A 20384-nucleotide genomic window follows, 5' to 3' on the forward strand; every position below is an offset into this window, starting at 1 on the left:
TAAATGTGTTCTTTTCTTTAAAACTGATGTTCGATAAGTACTTTGCAGCAAGTCGCATGACATTCTTGTGAGAAGTGAAACAAAAGTTATAAAACGTGTTATGTTCCAAGTTGAGACACAAAACTGATATGATGTTATACAATCTGTTTTTGGTTATTGTCTCAATTCAAAGAATTGTCGAGTTGGAGGATCCTGGGATCAGCTAGGAGGCTCAAGACACAAACTAAAACAGTCTTCATCCAGTAAAGTCCTCGTATGGGCTGAGATATTAGTAATATTAGCTGTAGTAAATTCAAAGCTGACATATCAATTCCATTACCCCCCCCCCCCCACTTTTTTTTGCAAAGTTAGACCTAACCATTAGGCACATAGCAGAATAGAGGGTTCAGCCCCCCCCCCCCCCCCCCACACACACACACTTTTTTTTACAGAAAATATAATTGTTCCTTAATGTACCTTTGAAAGATTGAAAAGTTGGGGTCTCAATATTTCTAATATTTCTGAGGATCAGTCCCCCCCCCCCTACTTTCAATTTGCTTCCGACGCCAGTGCATAACAAGTAAAATGTTTATATTTGAAGAGAAAATATGTAAAACTATAATTATTTCCTATAAAAACAATAAGTGAACAATATATTTCATATCATATTTAACAAACCGGTTACCTTATTACCATTATACACAGGCTAGTCATGATTAAAACTGATGCAGGAGTCTAGTCTGTCATTGCTACTATGACCTTTTAAAGAGGTACATGTCACGAGCACCTGATATGTTACTGCAGTATTTTTGGTTCTTGCATGTATACCCATACCTAGAATCCAAGATGCATTTTTGGTATACCATTGAAATGTTATAAAATTCGAGAAAAATAAATAACGTTAATTGTGGGGAGTCGCGTCCGTTTTCCTGGGGCGAGATGTCTAGGGGACGAGTTGTATAGGGGTTCTAAATTTAGACGTCTTTCTGGTGTGGGATTCCAATGATTAAAAATAATGGATATTACTCATGATGTTGTATATTCGACCGATTAGAAGTATTGTACACTAAATTCTCAGGTCTCAAGGTAAGCGCTTCATTCACTTTATCCTGCTTTATTATTATTGTATAGCAAAAACCGCTCTGTAAAGTACATGTAACAAGTGCTTCGATCATCATGGCGAATATTTCAGACAAGGAGTGTCCAAATGAGAAAAAAAATCTTTAAACAAAAGTCCACTTCATTGATTTTATCAGTGTAAAAGTAAAATAGATGTATGTTATAAAATGGTCAAACAAAATGTATTTTCTTATGTTTATCATTAATTGACATGATTAGCATCGTGTAAGTGACGGCTTAGCCTAAGCATTCAATGGATGATGAGGATGATTCATGAAGTGGAATTCTACAAGTCATTTATCCCCGAGTACCCAAACTCCGTCACCATAAGAAGAAAACCTCCCGCGTTTCTCTGTAAATTATTTTTTGTGGTTTTTTTCATCTGATATCACTAAATATAATCTGAAACAATATAATTTATAAAATTATTAACAAAAATATTTTTATTTTTATTCAAATAAGCTCTCTGAATACGACGTTTATCACGCGTGCTTATTATATCTTATGAACCTAACTCCGTCACCCACATGCTCTCTGATATGGCAGGGAATGAAGACACATTAACAATTTAGTTTAAACTCCATTTGTATCTAGGCCAAGTTATAATAAATAAAAATGGTGCATACAATTTAAATTGTATTTAATTTCATCGAAATGAAATGATCGCCAGAATAAAAAATGGGTCCATGTAACAACAATCACAATGGCCTTTTCAGAATGTATGGATGCCGTTTGATTTATGTCCTTACATATTTCAAATATTTTATATCATTAATTAATATATTACTTATTATATTATTTATTTATTACATTTTTAGAAATGTAGCATATTCTAAATAGCGATATACCGGAGATATCTATACCCTGTATAAGGCAAAAATATCGGCATGAGCGATTTGACGTTATCATCAAGAGTAGTGCATAAAGGCTATTGCAGACTGAAAAAAATGTATTAATTACCTTAATCAAAAATGTATTACATGTGAAATGTTTCATCTTGACCTCTCTAAAAATGGCTGACCACCGTATTTGGTCGAATGGGCCAGCATGTAAGAAATATCAATATTTTAGTGCACCTGTGAAAAAGTTTTAGCTGATTTCACACAATTAATGGTGCATAAAATGAACAAGGTTTAATTCTGTTATTTTTTGACACATTCTTAAATTTAACCGTTGCAAATTGTTGACATTTGATTAAAGATTTTTGACATGTTAAAAATGACGTCATAATCATACTTGATTTCAAACGGCGAGGAGTTTCCCGAAAGTGACGGAGTTAGGGTAGTGACGGAGTTAGGGGGCTATGCGATACTCTCAAACATTACTGGCGTGCGACCAGTTCTCGCCGAGTACCTTTTCTCGCCAGTACATTGTGACGTCATTTTTCGTCTATAATTTTATGTGTTGATAAAATGACGTCACAATGTACTGGCGAGAAATGGTACTTAGCGAGAACTGGTCGCACGCCAGTAGTATGTCCCTTGAATGCTGTTATAATAAGATTCTCACAGAACCATTTTTGCATTTTTTTTGTCTGTAACTTTGTCATTTAACATTAAATAATATTTGTTTACATTAGTTATTTTGATTCTCTCAGGATTGGGCTTCTCTAAAAGTTTATAAAAAAAAATTCTACCGTACTATACTGGCTAATAGCGAGCGCAGCTCGCCGGCGCACAGCGCCGGCGCGAAGCGAGCTCTACCGGCAAGGCGTGTGTGAATAGAAAATTCGGACTAGTTGCACATTCATTCAACGGATTTTTTTGGCGTCAGTAAATCGGACCAGTAATGCCTTGTTTTAATCGTCCCAGTAATTCCCTATAAATATGGTTTCCCATTTCACGCTCTCACGAGAACAAGATAAAAGACTATGTACATAATGCATTGTAAATAAAATAATTCCATTACGTAAGACTAACAGAGTTGTCGTTCCTTCGAGTGACGTCACAATGGATTTCTTGCACATTGATCCCACAGAATTTTTCGGAGTCAGTAAATTTCGACCCACAATGCAATTTATCAATGTCGGACGATCTCACTAGACTTGATTCCTTCTCGCGAGAATCAAAGTTAAACTTTTGAGAAACAGATAAATTGTGTAATTTCAAGAATATCATGCTTTTTAAGTAAACAAAACAGTATATTTCACTTAGTTTTTTTCAGGGTTTTTTTCAAAGAGACAGACGACACTTGACCGACGTGAACTTTGACGTCACAATAAGGGAAAATTACTCTAAGTAGTAATTGTAAATCTGCTGAAATATAAATACCAAAATCTTCTCAAAATCTTGCAAAGCTAACGAATGGGGACATTTTTTTTTTAAATAGGAAATAAAACAGTTGTAACTTGCTCTCATTTGGATGAATGCTCACATTTATTTTATTCACTATATATTTACAGTAATTTCCAGGAACGTTTTTTAAAAGGGGGCGCGGCAGCATCATTCAAAAAATATTTACAAGCAAAATGAAAAAGAAATTCTCAAAATCAGGGAAATTCTAATCCGGGTAAGGAATGGTGAGTGCGTAGTATGCATTTTGCTCTTTAACTGCTCAACGGTATCTTTGTTTTCACATTTATTACATCCTCCCCGGGGGGGGGGGGGGGGGTCCAAAACTGTTTTTCTTATATGATCAGCAATTTTTTTAATACGTAAATTACATTTTTTTTAAACGGGGGGGGGGGGGGGGGGGGGGGGGGGGACTCTATGATAAGTCAATTTTTTATATGTACTAAGTTTAAGAAAAATGTCTGCTACAAGAAAAGAGGAAATAAAATGCAATAAACATTATGTTAAAATCTTTATTATTCAACAACATTGTATCTGAGATAAATTATATTTAAATAAATAAACAATCTTATAAATTCTGAATAATGAAAATTTACTAGAAAAAAAGGCATGTTTATATTTTATTTTGCATTCAAATTCAGTTATGTTGATACTTTTATTTTTATTGATTTATCATAATTCATTATTTGATCACATGCTGCGCTCGCCCCAACGGTCGCACCGTAAAACATATTAAACTGTGAAAAACAAATCATTTCAGCCTCCCAAATATACATTCATTATCATTCAAGGGTAAGACTGAATTTCATAATTTTTTTAAATAATGATTAAAAACAGTCATATTCATGCACTAATTCAAATTTATTTCAAAATATACTGGTACTGTACCAGTTATCAGCTAAGACTAGTAATCAGCTTAACTGAGAGTTCGGGTTTATAGCACGCGGCAAGCCAAGAGTTTTTAATTAAGTCGTCTTTTTCGAATACACAGAAAAGTAAGTTTGCTTGAAAACTTTATGTTTAATACATGAGCTTAAACAATCATTGTTTACCGCTGATTTACATCTTTGCACTTTCGACTGTGGGGGAAGTGACATAATAAGTTTAAAAAAGAACATTGCCTCTTTGTGATACCTTATTATATCCCTTCTTTGATTTGACATATATATATAATATCAATTCATATAACATGTATAAACAAAAGGAATTCACTAATTTCCAAGAGATTCATAGCGCAGTTGAACGCCTGATTGCACAATAATTATTGTGTATTGAATAGTCTACGATTTTGTGTATTACTGTATGATAATAAACAAAGAAGTTTATGAGTTTTTAATATATAATGTATCATAACCCCGACGACTTAAGTCTGACCCCACAAAGGGCAAAATTCAAATTACATTTAGAAGAGTCTAAAATCAACATGTACAGGGATTTTACTATCATTTACTATCATCACGAAGTCGATAACTGGTGCAGTAAATCGTAAAAACTCGGCAAATTCGGGGTGTGCTAAAACGCACAAAACAACATGTTTTGGGTTCTACCATGCTACATAATGATATAATCTAATGGATTGAAAAATAAGAATTTACTATTTAAAGTATGTCAAGTTTTATCCAAAATTATCAAGAAATAAGGAAATGTGAAAAGAAACCATTAAATTTAAGCCGATAACTGGTGCAGTGCCAGTAGAGTTACCTCTGAAAACAAATATGACATATTTCATCATTTTCAAATTGGTAGGTATTTTAAAATTATCTCATTTGTTAAATGGGTTGCACTACTTTACTGTTTTAGTTTCAGTTGTTTCTCTACACGTGAGTGATGGTGGCATATGGCAGGATAGTGTACTATATCTCATTATTGAAGGAAATGGGTTAAAATACTCTGTTCTAAGTTGTTGCTTTCCACCACTTTTTGCTTGAGTTTTCAATAATCATAAATGTTATACCTTTGTGCTCAAACTATGCTCATCCACTAAATAGAAACGCCCCCTCTACCGCTTCAGGTTTCAATACACATTCAAAAATAGAAAGTCTTCAGGGATTTTGCATTGCATCAGCCATTAATAAGCCTTGATGATAACGCTAAACAATTGCGCGAGGTATCCCGAGTACATGAACTTCTGAATGGAGAAAAGATGTATATTAAACATTTCCCATTAAATATAAATCTGCGTAAGAATTTTTTTTGCGTTCCTGTGAACTTTTATGAGTGAAAAATGATAATTAATTGTTCAATAAAGATATCTTGGACATATTCCCTTTTATCGATTTCAACTATATTTCTTTCACAGGTATGTGTATTTTTATTAAAAATCATCAAAAAGTGACGGAAGCAATAACTTGGGACAGATTATAGAAGAATTAACTTTGAATCGAAATATGATGAAAACAAGTCATATTTACAAAAATAATAAAGATGACGTCATATTTACGAAAATAATAAAGATAATGTACATTGCACGGAAATCAATCATTTTCAATATGATGGATTTCAGCCTCACCCCTGACTGATTATGTTTGATAGTGTACATATAACTATTCACCTGGCCCTAGAGAACACAACTTAAATGATGTAGTTTACTTTTTGCAAAGTGTAGATTGGGCATAGCTTACATAAAGTCTGTCCCAGGTTACTGCACCCCTTAAACCCCTGTCACACCTGAGCTGCGTTCTCACCACGATCCCGCTCGGCGCTGCATCCTTAAATAATGTAAAACACAAAGGTAAACGCAGTAGAGTCTCCTACAGCATCATAACAATGCAACGGCATCTTCGTCCGTTGTGGTGGGATCGCTTTGAACATTTTAGAATGCCATGCGACGGCGCGAACTTTGAACATGCACCAAGTACGCGCCGTGGCTCTGCGTTCTGATAAACATGCCATAAAAGCGTAGTGAGGTCGCCATGACAGTGCCGTAAGATCTTCAACAGCGCCTTGAGAGCTCCGTCGGCGCCTTCAAGGAACGCAGCTAATCGCAGTGTAGACGCAGTGATAAGTCAATTGCGCTTGCACAGAGACCTCACGGAGTCCTTTAGGATCTCACTGCGTCTCTATCATGCTCTCACTGCACATCCACAGTGTTTGAACAAGTTTTTTTGGCTGCGTTCACACTGCGACCCCAAAGAGCTGTTGCTGCGTTCATCGCACTCTCGTGATGTTTCTTCTGCGTTTATACGCGCTCCCACGGCGTTTCTAGTGCGTTGTCATTAAGACCACGAAAACTCAAACAATGGCTGTTGTAACAATAGCAAGCGATGTAATAATTATCAAACTGGATGTAGATGACTATGTAAAAAGTAGCATTTGCTAATATTCCAAGACCTATCAATGGACGTAGATGGAATTTATGCCATTTGGTTCTGATGTTTTCACATCTTTTCTATGTTTTCTAACAACTAATAACGGATCTCTTTTGTAGACCTGACTACTAATTTTTAAAAGAGTTTTGTCCTAGTCCTTCACAATTTGTTTAGAAGTAGTTATGTTTCAATTACAGTGTACCTTTTCATAGAATCAAAACAATTTTTATACCCCCGCTCCGAAGGAGAAGGGGTATACTGTTTTACCCTTGTGTGTCTGTCCGTCCGTAACAAAAATTTCTGTCGCATTTATCTTAGCAACTATTTATTGCCGATGCTTGAAATTTTTACACAGTCTTTGTTAAGGCATGCCATATTGTTGGATAAATTTTTGTACCAATCAGACGTCAACTTCCTGTTAAATGACGACTTTGTTTATTTTTAGCAAACATTTTCAAACAAATTTTTGTCAAAGAATTATCAGCAGCTATTTATCGCAGATGCTTGAAATTTTTACACAGTATTTGTATAGGCATGCCATATCGTGGGATATATTTTTGTACCAATCAGACGTCACCTTCCTATTTAATGACGACTTTGTTTATTTTTAGCAAAAATTTTCAAACAAATTTTTGTCAAAGAATTATCAGCAGATATTTATCACAGATGCTTGAAATTTTTACACAGTATTTGTATAGGCATGCCATATCCTGGGATATATTTTTGTACCAATCAGACGTCAACTTCCTGTTAAATGACGACTTTGTTTATTTTTAGCAAAAATTTTCAAACAAATTTTTGTCAAAGATTTCTCAGCAGCTATTTATCGCAGATGCTTGAAATTTTTACACAGTGTTTGTTAAGGCATGCCATATCGTGGGATATATTTTTGTACCAATCAGACGTCAACTTCCTGTTAAATGAGTACTCTGTTTATTTTAGCCAAAATTTTCAAACGAATTTTCCTCAAAGATTTCTCAGCAGCTATTTATCGCAGATGCTTGAAATTTTAACACACTATTTGTTAAGGCATGCCATATTGTGGGATATATTTCTGTACCAATCGGATGCCAGCTTTCTGTTAAATGTCGACTTTGCTAATTTGCATATTCACATCAGAGCGGGGGTATCACTAGTGAGCATTGGCTCACAGATATCTGTTTGATCATTTATTTACTAGTTGTAAATTCTTGTTTGTTTCTCAAACAATTGTTCAAATTAATATTAACTTACCAAGAAGTAAAGAACGTCTTGTGCATGCAGTCAGCGCGCAAAGCATGCCGTGAAAGCGCAGTAAAAACTTTAAGCACGTCATGAGCGCACGTCAGAGACTCAGTGAGAGCGTAGTTAATCGCCAAGTAGAACTCCGTGGAAACGCAGTTAAACGCCGTGGGAGCTCCATAAGAATGCCTCGGTCGCCGTCAGGACGCCGTGACATCTCCACTTGTAAAATTTTCAAATAAAACTGTACATTTTTTCTGAATTTTTCTTGCGACCCTACAGGGATTCCATGACTTTAACAAAGCTGTGAACATGCCGTGGGGACGCAGCTTGGTGTGACAGGGCCTTTACTTTTTGACGAACTTTGATGAAAATAAACAAACCTGTCAAAGAAGTACAATTTCAATCGATTTAAAGGGGAAAATCCTAGATTTCTTTATTAACACTTCATCTGTTTTTTCCATGAGGAATTAAAATGAACAAAAAAAAAATTTCTTATGGAGAATTATAATGGGAAATGTTTATAAATATCTTTTCTCCATTCAGAATTACTCGGAACACCCTGCACAGTTTTTGAATGTTTTTATTCAGGTGTTTTCATGTCTGCATGCAGCAATGCAAAACCCCCATAGACTTTCTATTTTTGGTTGTGTACGAAAATCTGAAGCGTGCAGGGGCGTTTCAAAACAGATAATCAGGACTATTTCATTCAAAAGGATAAACATAGCTTGGGCAAAGAGGTATTTATGATTATCAAAATAACAAGCAAAAAGTGGTGAAACAAACAAAAATTGAATTATAAAAAAATATTATCACTTAAATTTGTTTGATTTTTGACATTATTTTGGAATAATGATTTTTGATAGGAAAAATGCATATTTAGTGTTTCTTTTATGAATGAAAAAAAACCCCGACTTTATCAAGGGCCACCGGTATATTTGCAGAATCATATTAATGGTATAGGGACCATATGGTTCTGGTTTACAAAGTTTTTAACACAAAATAGATCTTCTATAATTACATTATGAGATAAATTAATACAATTACAAATTGAAATATATTTTTGTCAATACTGATTTTCTTTTCTTTATAAATTTATGTAAATAAGTGCATTATACTAACGGTATGTCTACTCTAATAATATGTGTAGGAAAGTTCTACTTTAAAAATTTAGAGGCATTCTTGCATTAAGCTGATCATGTATATACATCGTAGATCTACCGGTATGCATCATTTAGATTTCATGTATTTTAATATTACCACTTTATGAAAAATTAATCTACAATGCAAGGATAGCGAAATCAAACTGCTTGACACATTTGTTTTCACTTTCACTTTAATACTGGTATTCCAACAAATTCAGAGCTTTGTTTTACATTATGCCTTTTTTTTCTCGGGGCTTACAGACACACTCGGTGGAATCAATGGCTGCAGTGTCTGTCATGCAGTGCTGGCTGATATTGACTTCTGTGATTTGTCTGTTTAATTGGTAAGTAGTAACTGCTAGAATGCAGTGCATTATTATGCATACTGTAAAACCATTAATTCCAGAGTCTAGATAAGTGTGTAAATGGTAAACAGTTAACTTGAGTCTTAAGTGGAAATTGAAGCACAGTAAGACATCTTTATATGAATTGTAAAACAGATTATCAGCAACTTTTTAGAAATGCTTTTGTATGCTCTTTATTTAGATGTACATGCTAACGTATAAACAAGTACTTTACAATGTGAAATAGTATTTTAAGTATGATTACCGGTATATATAAATGGATATGTTAGTGTGACACAAGTACTGCTATCTGTCTTTCATTACCTTGTTAACTGGATTTTTGGTAGAATTGTTCTGATATTTAAGAATTTTAGAAATTACTATAGGTCATAAAACAATCAGAATGATAAAAACCCAGACACTATTTATAGTATGTTTGTTTAGATTTATATATACCGGTAGTTACATATTTTGATTCATAAAAACTTTAGGGTAGAAGCCTCTAAAGCCGGACATAAAGTAGATACATGTCCAGAGACCAAGGACCTCTGGGAGAGCCGGGCAGCTAGCGAGTCCGCCAGCTGCGGGGGAGTGAGTGAATACCACTGTCTGAGGGACAAAGATGGCAAGAAACGAGAACTTTGTTTAGAGAAGACCCGCATCCTACAGGGTAGGAACACAAAGATAAAGAGAGTTAGATATTTTCAATATTGAAATTAGCAATACATGTATTATAATTGTATTCATCTAAAACTATTTATTGAGAACAAATTAATGTATTTTACCTTTGAATACAATGTAATCCACCACCCATACATAAGAACACTTAGATAAGAGAAGCATTCTGAGAGTATTGCATAAGCAATACACATCCCCTACCGGTTTGTAGAAATTTGTGAAAACAATGCACTGTTATGCAGAACATCTCTCTTACCGTCTCAACAGACCAACCCAATAACGAACCCGATTGTAATTATACAAAAAAAACCTGTCGATTAAATTAACAACACAATGCTTGAAACTATTTTATAGAACTTATTTGTTTGTTAGAAACAATAAAAGGAATGGTCCAAGTAATGCACAATATTATTACTGACTACATACTTTCCTCGTTTATTCAATACACACCGAACCCGATACTGAACCCGAAGATTAAAAAATTGGAATATAAAAAATTAATTTTCTCGAAAATATGTCAATCAGACGCTACAAAAATGTAAACTTGATCTGTAGTTTGACATTTTGAAGCTGTTCAGCAAATTTCATGTTATTCCTGAAACGCATAAAGAAAAAAAGCGTGGAAAACTGAAGTGGGACAGACAGACGGACGGAGAGACAGACGGACAGACTGACGGACACAGAGGAAAGCTATAGTCCCCTCCTGTGAAACCGGTAGGGGACTAATAATAGGAATGCTTTCTCTAGTGATAACAAAATCATAACAGTCATGTACATACTAGCTGAGGTGTGGCCATACCTCTATGTTCGACATGAAAAAAAAATACAGAATCTTAGATGACATGCGTATTGCACATCAGTTTGATATGACATGTTTAGAAAAATTTCAATTTGAAAAGAATTATTTTTTGAATCAAGGAATAAATTTTTTTAGACTCTTAAGGTTTTATGCAGTTTTTTCTTTTTATTAATTGAACTTGAATTTCTTATACACAGTACATGTATCATTATTATCGAAATATTTGATATATATTTCAGATTATATTGGAAACATTAGTTTCAATAATATAGACATGGGGTGGCTTTTTCTACGTTTTGGTGTATGAAATGCATCCTACAATATGATTAAAAGCAGTCTAAGAGATTATACATGTAGCCAAAAATTGGTTACAGTTTAACAGGAAAGTTTTAACTCTACATGTACAGTTGTTTCTATTTACTTTTTTAAATAGGAAACTGCCCCATTGTTACAGAGAAAGGATTCTTAAACTGGGAGCCCTGCAATGAGTCCCTGCCAGGATGTCCCGACAACCATTACCTCTCAAATGAGGTCTATAAATGTAAGAAATGTGTCAAGTGGTTAATGTATCGCAGTCAAATGCACAAGTAATACTTAAAAAAAATTGTCATTAATAAAACTTTAAGTTGTAACTCTACTTAACATTAACAAAATCGGTTTGAAAAACAGTATTTGCATGCAAAAAAACTAGGCCTAGTTTACAAGAACTTTATCATCTTACTGGAAATTTATTCCTCTTAACAATGAATTATCATTCATAAATTTTGAAGACCAAACAGAGAGATTTGGTTAAATAAATTGTTTCTGCAAGCCATTATTTTTTCTTGAATTATGAAATTTATATGCAAAATACATTTATAAGTTGGTTAACAGCATATTTAAGTTTTTTATAAGGATTTTTGTTTTTATCTTTAGTTCCTTTCTGTTTCGGGAACAACACTTCATCTTCTATCAAGTCTGCGTAAGTATAGCAACAGTAAAACATGGTTATAATGAAGTGCCAGGGACGGGCAATTTTGCTTCGTTATAAGTGTAAAACATTAAATCTGTCAAGTTTACAACATACAATATAGTCACAGGGAATAAAAATCACTATGCTGTGAGCGTCAATTCATATTAAGCATGTTAGCTATAACTGTGATTTACTGTATGTGGTCTTTACAGTAGTAGCTGAGGTAGCAAGCATCATCCACTTAAATACTGCTTTAAAGCTGAATGTGGCTTGTAAAGAAAGATTAGCCACTTAAATACTGCTTTAAAGCTGAATGTGGCTTGTAAAGAAAGATTTACATGTATACATGCACTGATGTGGCTACCATGTTTTCTTCACTAACTCCTATTTTTAATACTTTATAAAGCTTTTAAAGAATATAAAACTATATGCATTGGGGAGTTTACTGCTTAACTTGTGTAAATTTCCCACAGGCATATAGCAAAGTACATTGAAGCGTTTAATAGGGGTTAACTCCAGAAAAGTTTCTACGTAATGTTTTGACTGACCTTTGTCCAATCAGATCGTAGCTGGGCGGAGTTGAGACATTACCGCTCGTGACTTAATTTGAGAGAGGGAGAGAGAGAGATAGAGAGAGTTAAATGGTTAATGGAGTAAATTATAGCCTAGATGAGGCAGATGAGCGAACTATCTATCAACAATAGTTATAAAGTGACAAATCAAGCTCTAGTATATCTTATAAATTTATGAAACTTTGAAGTGTTTTGAAATTCTTTAACCAGGGAACAATGATGTCTATATATAGATAATGGGATGAGGTCATGTCAAACATCGAAGACTGTACGAATATTTAAGAAACTGTTTTTATTACAAGTGTTACCGTTATAGTATTCTAATTAAAGTTTGCCGAATCTTCCTGGAATTAAACATACGTTGTAAATTTTACTTTGTATCAAAACTTTCTTCATGGTTACTCAGTGTGAAACATTCTTTACCTAAGGACGAATTTGTCCGCCATTGTTTTATTTTTTCACTAAGCACCCGCCTCTGTTGCCTTTCCTTTTCACTACAGTGATCATTCGTTCGCACTTCAAAATATTTAATGCCCGTATTCTCGGACTCCATGCTAGGAAATTTAGTTGGTGAGTTATGTCATTCTTATACATGGACATGTTATCGACGGCACGCTGCCAAAGAAATTTTCACAATCGTTCTTTAAAACGCTTTAAAGTTATACCAATATAGGATATACATGTAATTTTCATAATCAGACCTTAATTAATTTGTTTGCAAGTTTATAACTAATGATTATTTCTTCATCGGCACCTTTTTTAATTTACTCAATTCTCTTTCTCTTCTCTCTCTCTCTCTCTCATTCAAGTCATGAGCAGCAATGTCTTAACTCCGCCCAGCTACGATCTGATCGGATAAAGGTCAGTCAATACATTACGTAGAAACTTTTCTGGAGTTAACCCCTATTAAACGCTATATTTAATAACCACATATACAGCTAGTATAATTATTTCTAAGATATAAAGGGTGTTATTATATGATTGATTAACTCCTAGCTTTCTGATTGGCTCATGTCAACTATTTAAAAAAAAATATTATGTTATATTCACCTGCATGTGATGAAATATCGCGTGTCTTAAATTGTTTGGCTATGGCTTCAAAATATAATTTTCTCTTGATAACACTCAATTTGATATGTCCGTATCATATTATTATTATTATTTATTATCAAATTGCTGTTTTTTTTCTATCAATATGATGATTTAGCTTCCCTCCAGCTCGGTGAATATTGTATACATGTATGTCTCGGGTAGCTAAATCATTGTATTGACCTCAAAACCAGCAATAATTGTATATTAATTCATCATTAAAATCATAACAAAAGGTCAATAGGCCTTTAGATCACCTGACTACCATAGCCCATACACAAACTTGTTGAGGAGTCTCAAATATGCATTTAATTAAGTTTTATTCTGGAGTAGAAAAATTATAATATTGTAATGACGACCACCTCCCTGTCTGAAATCTTTCTATGAAACCTATAATTATTGTGCAAAACTTATGTGTGGGAGTAAAGAAGATAAATTTTTAACATTACATGCATTAACACTATACATCCATTTTGGTCCCGCCCTAGAGTCAAAACCCTTACCGTACTTCAGTGCCAATCAGCGGACATGAAATTTACAATTTTAGTAGAGGACTTCCTGTGGTTAACATAATTATGAAGCCTGCATTAACATCAATGACCATATTTGATCCCTCTCCTCCGATCCCAGGACAATTTAGGTAGTGGAGTTAATGGACATCATAACTATGCATATCAAATACATGTATATATTGGAAGAGAAGAAAATTTTCTAAGATTCAGTACATTTTTACTATATGGCCATAGTGGCCCCACCCTAGAGCCTGAAACCATGGGTCATGATTTTAACAATTTTGTGGTAGAGCCACTAGAGGGCTTCATAGACATTCATTTTTTCTCTCACATTACTGGGAGTAATTTAAAAAAATATATATTTTTTGCATGCTGGCATCGCCTGTGGTGCCCCGGGGGTGGTAGACTCATGAACTTAACAATTCAGGTTCTTCTTACCATAGAGCTGCTTCACACTAAAAATGCCTTGTAGTTTTTAAGAAGTTGAAAATGTAAAATTGTTAACACTCAATGCACAGACACACGACGACGGACAAAGACCAATTGCAATAGCTAGGTCAACTGAGTGACTCAGGTGACCTAAAAAAAAATGTTGGTAATTATTGTCAAATTTAGAAATTTAAAATAGTTTTGCATCACAAAAATAAAAGCAATTTTTGGTGCCCTGGCCTGAAAACTTAAGTTTCATGTTGTCAAAGTGGTTCAAGATAATCAAAACAGTATTACAGTCTGTTTTGATTTGGCCCAGCTGGCATTCTTAATACTAAGAACATATACTGTGGTTTCATTAATATTCAAGGGTATCAATTTTCGTGGATAAAGTAAAAATCACAGTTTCAAGGATACGTAAATTCGTGGCCAATGACCCTTTCAATACAAAATGTTAATAGAAATTGCATTTCAATGAACATTTAATTTCATGGATCAATTCGACAACGAAATCCACGAAAATTGGTATTCAACGAATATTGATGAAACCACAGTATTATCATTGAGTATTGTTTGTTCAACTGTTTGTAAAATTATATGAACAATTTTTCTTATTCTAGAAATAAAGATACAGAAGAGGACTCAGACATTGATATAATAGTTCCAGTTGTCATAGTTATTCTAGTTGCAGTGGTTGTAGTGCTTGGACTGATATACTACCTAAGGATACAAAGAAACAGAGGTATATACTGGTACTAAATGTACATGTATTTACATTTGCATTTTAAGATATTACATTGTATTGAAGTGCCCGATCCATAATAGCCCCAGATTCAATAAATCTGGATGCCTAATGTATGGGCTTCATACTTAGTTTACTTATGCATAATTTTCATGTTTAAATATCAGTATATTTATACTAAAAAAGATCCATCTGTTGTAAAATTTGTTTTCAAAAGTTTTTCTATTCTTAATGATTAAAAACATCTTTCCACTGAAGCATTTATTGATATTCTTGGTATTAAATATTTCATATTCAAAAATGTGCTCGTCCCCATTGACATTAATGCAATATTCATTAGACCTGTAATTAATAAACTGCTTAGGTAAAAACATTTTTGAAAATTTCCCTTGGTAAATCCTTTTCTTCTCTGAAATGCTTCAAGTTAACATCGGAGTATTTAATACATGCGAGTACTCAAGGTAAGAAAAATTAGGGCCAAATATAGATTGGATGCCATAATAAAGTATTGCACTTTTAAATTGAAACATGTTGCTCATTATTTTTGTTCAGTATTTTTAAATATGATTGTTATCATTTTAGGACCAAATTATGAACCTAAGGATGAGGAAGTTTGTCTGATGGAAAACGGTATTGAACAGTAATGTGATTTCTTCTCAATTAAGAGACTGAGACAGATACTTTCAAATAATATTGTTGAGTAAGGATATTATGATATCAAGGTTTAGAAATTAAAAAAATGAATATGTACAAAAATTATTCAACAACATTGAGAACACCATTTCCACAAACTAGCACATGCAGGCTGACAGTTTATAGTAACCATGGTAACCACACGTGGAAGAATGGCTATTCATTCTATGCAACATGTTGATCAACAATGATGATCTACTATTTTCTGTTGATCAACATATTTTCCCTGACTTTTTCTTGGATAAATTGAAGAAAACTCAAATATGGATATAAATGTAAACAGTAAAATTCATATGGGCTATGAAGGTATAACGATCATTGCAGAAAAAAATTGTGTAATGCGGGTTTTTAATCTTATTGCAATGTTGTTACCTTCATATTTTTATAAAATCCCAAGAAAGCATTTTCATTTTTATTGAGGGCCACTGACATGAATTATGGGAACCTAATTGTTTTGGTTATAGATGGGTCTAGACTTTCATAGACAATTTTGAGGAGTTAAATCCTTCATATTTGTCAAATATATAAACAAGTCCTGTCTGCATGCAAAACACAGTAAAATACTTTTGACGGTCAATACAATGATATTTTACAAGAGCATATAATTAACTGCTCTGCTTTGCCATGTCATGTACATGTATTTTATATCTTATCTCAATTATTAAAAGGTTATTGCTTATTGGATGATTATTTCAATATCGGATATCCGTCAATTGCAATCATCAATTTTCAATGGTCTGTTTATAGAAATTTCTGTAAGTAGAAACTTTGTTCCTTTCAGATAAGAGATATTCAAGAGCAGAAATTGTGAAAAAAGACCATGTACAGCAAGGACTTGCTGCTCTCCAAAAACATGATGCACTGCTAATTACAGGAATGCTTGGAACTGCGGTCACCAGTACAGCGGAGAGCATCATGAAAGAGTTCTCCAACTCCGAATCACATTCAGGGTGGAGTTTCAAGTTATGTAAATGCCAAGAACTTCCTGTCAAATTTGATCCCAAGACAATATACTTTGTGTATGGTTGGTTTGGACTTTATAACGACAATCCTTGTTCCATGAATGATGTAAAAATTTATTTGAATACTATAAATTCCACTTTGAAGAAAAAACCATTAAATAAGTTTATCATTGGATTGAGATCTGACTTTTACAGACGTTATGGTTCTGATTTGGAAGATTTTGAAGATTTATTTCATAAATCAATGTCATTAGATTCTGTAAATAAAATGCGAGATCAAGGCTATGAGGATCACTTAAAAAATAAAATCAAGAATGCATGCAGTAACAGTGAATGCCTATGTAGAAGATTGACATTTGATATGATCATGGATAAAAAAGAAGGTAAAATTGGAATTCCCCTCAAACTAGCAATACTGACAAATGATCATGATCTGATTGCTACATTCTTGGAGTATAAAAATTTCAAGAAAACGTTAATGGAGAATTTCAAATCATTAAAGACTTCAGACTTGGATCTTTACCAATGTGTTATGTATGTGTGTTTAAAAGGAGATCTGAAATGTTCAGAAGATGTAGACAAACGTTTGGTTAACTCTATGCATTTTAACATTTCAAAGGAAAGCGTTGAACAAAAAATGAGTGTTATGGGAAAATACGTAAGAATGAGGAAATCGGATGAGCGACAGAAAGTTGAAGCTTCCAAAGCTACGTATGTGTTCTGGCATCCTTTTATTTACATTTGTGCTTTTCATGCTTTATTCGAGTCAAACCCAGAAGACGTTGTGAAATATTGTAACCTTGACGCTATCCTACAACTAGTGCGTCCACCAAGTAAAAGCGATCGTAAAACAAACTATTTTACTGTCACTGCAACAGAAGAACAAGTCAAAATATTCCAAGGACGAATCAAAAGTGAAGGACAGGATGAAATGTATGCTGCTCACCCACTTCTTGAATTCAAATGAACTTAAAAAAACTGTTTTTTATGTCCGATATTTTGCCTGCCTTGGTAATTCATTGTGCTTTTTGTGCATGCATTTTACATTGAATTGCAATATTTACCTGATGTACTTGCATGTCTGTAATTGTACTCCTAGGTTGTTTATATTACACATTTAGTTTTACCCGACAGTTTTTTTTTTACAAGTACTGTCATATAGATATTAAATTCAATCATCATCGTACTTGTGCACAATCACAAAATCATGGTACATAAAAAACAGAAATTCAAAATAATATTTAATCTGTTGATTGCCAACCTCAATTCAACACAGTTGAAATTAAGCCTATTAAGCATAATTTATGTGAAACAGTTTACATATGTGTATCTTCTGTATATTTACATTCTGCATATATATATATACATGTATATATGCATGACTTTCTTATAGTGGCATCATTATGAATGCATGGAAACCATTTATCAAAGTATTTCCAAAAAGGGCAAATGAATATTAGCTGTATTACAATTTTTTGAAAAATTATGTTTATACAGTAATGAGAAAAATGAAATTAATACTGGCATATTGTATATATCTCATGGAATTGAAAACCCCAAATATTGTCTAAAAAGTCAATTAAGTTATATAGTTATCGACTGAGCTTCTGAACTTGTCAGTTAATGTAACTGTATATATAATTTTTGTGTTTTGGTTACTCTACCAACCTTTTCTGGAAAGAAAATTTATTAATCCCCATCTTGGTATCAAAGATATATTTTTATCATAGTTGTGGAATAATAAATTAGTTGTGTTTAATATATTAATGTTGCAGTGTTCAATGTTTCAATTACATGTACTGAATATGGACAAGTTTGAAAACATGCATTATTTTGATATTGTTGCAGGGCATTTTATTTATCCTTGTCTTAATTCATTTAGTCTTAATTTTTGTCAGCTTCAAAAATATAGTCCCACTACCATTGTGTTATAAAATTTCCTCTCGATCCTTCTAATCCTTCCTTTTATTTTTTGGTGTGTATAACCTACATATATTAATTTATACACACGGTGTGTAGTGTGTACAGCTGTAGCACTAAAAAGAACAAATAAGTATGTAGAAACTACTGGTTATTTAATTCACATACTGGTAATCTAAGAGTTCTGTTGTTGCTGCAGCTGTTAACCTGATGGTGATGTCCATGCACTGGTATGGATCACAGAAGGAGATTATATTTTCTGCCATGACTGTTTTACTGTGATCATCAAGTATTATTGGTCAGCTTTTAAATTTACATGTACAAATACATGTGATTGAAAAATAACAATAGTTTAAAGAATATTTGTTTTTTACTTTTTTATTGCTTATTAATACCCGGTAATTAATTTGTTAGTTCTTGTATTGCATATTCATGTATATGTGGATAAAGTATATATTGCCTATCATGCACTGCACTTAAAAATGTTGTTTGTTGTACAAGTAAATGAGGAGAAATATTCACCGACAAAACAAATGATGCTACATGTATATGTACTTACAATAACAAAAGAAGTGCTATGAAATAATCTCCAAAGTGCTTTTATATTAATGTCTTAAGATAAGTGCTTACAATAAAACTTTGCTTGGCATTGCCTAATCTAATGCAGACTTTTTGTTTGCAAAACTCCTCACTTCTAAGTGCTTAAATTAACCACTTGCTTTAATGAATTAAATTTGCATTATACTGTACACAAGTTATGAAAAGGCTTATCTTGGTCATTCTGTAGGTAATTTAAAAGTACATACCCGGTAATAGGCTCAGACCCAGAAAGTGACTGCAACATGTTGGCAAATACTTGTGCCTAATTTAAAACTTTGTAAACAAGATACGGTAGAAGCAAAACTTGCTTACAGTAAACATGTTGCTTAAAGTGATAAGAGTTAGAATTATATTTATTTTTCAGGTCAAGGTTTATTTATTGTAAGATCATACTTATATAGATAATAAAAGCCAGTAATCACTCACATTATTTGATACTAGCATCTTTTAACAAATTGCACCTGAGTATTTAAGCAAAGCTTACACAGCCAGTTATTCTAATTTCTTGAAATAATGGACAAGATGCAGAGCAAAAGAGGCTTAAAAATTAAGATTATCGCTTCTTATAATATTTTCCAATCTTGGCTTGTTACAGATCATTTTAGAGTTGACATCTATAACTGCAGCTGACACAGTGAGCATTGGTGAGATTCTTGAAGGCATTAAACATTACCTTGCAAACACAAAGAAATATGTTTACCGTACTAAAGAATATTTTCAATCTTAAAAATCATTATTGAAAACTATATTTTGCAAGTGTAAGACTCTCAAAGTTTCATATATATGTTAAATAAAATAAATATATCCACACTCAAATAATAAGAGATATAACGTTAACAGACAGCTATTTTTCCTCTACAGTTAAACTTCCATATCTCGAACACTGATATCTCGAATACAATGGATATGTCGAAGTGATTTGTAAGTCCTAACTACTTATTTTTTAAGTATTCTACTCTCGATATCTCGAATACTTTTGTAACGGGATGGGAGAAATAATGACGGACCAGACCGGGTTTCGAACCCGGG

The 20384-nt window shown here is 33.2% G+C and overlaps 1 protein-coding gene across 1 annotated transcript; it reads left to right on the top strand.

Annotated features, from left to right (window-relative positions):
- The first annotated feature begins 922 nt into the window (after window positions 1-922).
- LOC105321699 (uncharacterized) lies at window positions 923-19417 on the top strand. The gene is made up of 8 exons (XM_066078271.1): window positions 923-1065; window positions 9325-9407; window positions 9899-10077; window positions 11318-11425; window positions 11800-11845; window positions 15059-15180; window positions 15763-15810; window positions 16655-19417. Exons 2-8 carry the CDS (start codon window positions 9343-9345, stop codon window positions 17800-17802), a joined length of 1716 nt encoding a protein of 571 aa, XP_065934343.1. The 5' UTR covers window positions 923-1065; window positions 9325-9342; the 3' UTR covers window positions 17803-19417.
- Window positions 19418-20384: the final 967 nt, after the last annotated feature.

Source organism: Magallana gigas, chromosome 3 (assembly GCF_963853765.1).
Source record: "Magallana gigas chromosome 3, xbMagGiga1.1, whole genome shotgun sequence".
Taxonomy (NCBI): domain Eukaryota; kingdom Metazoa; phylum Mollusca; class Bivalvia; order Ostreida; family Ostreidae; genus Magallana; species Magallana gigas.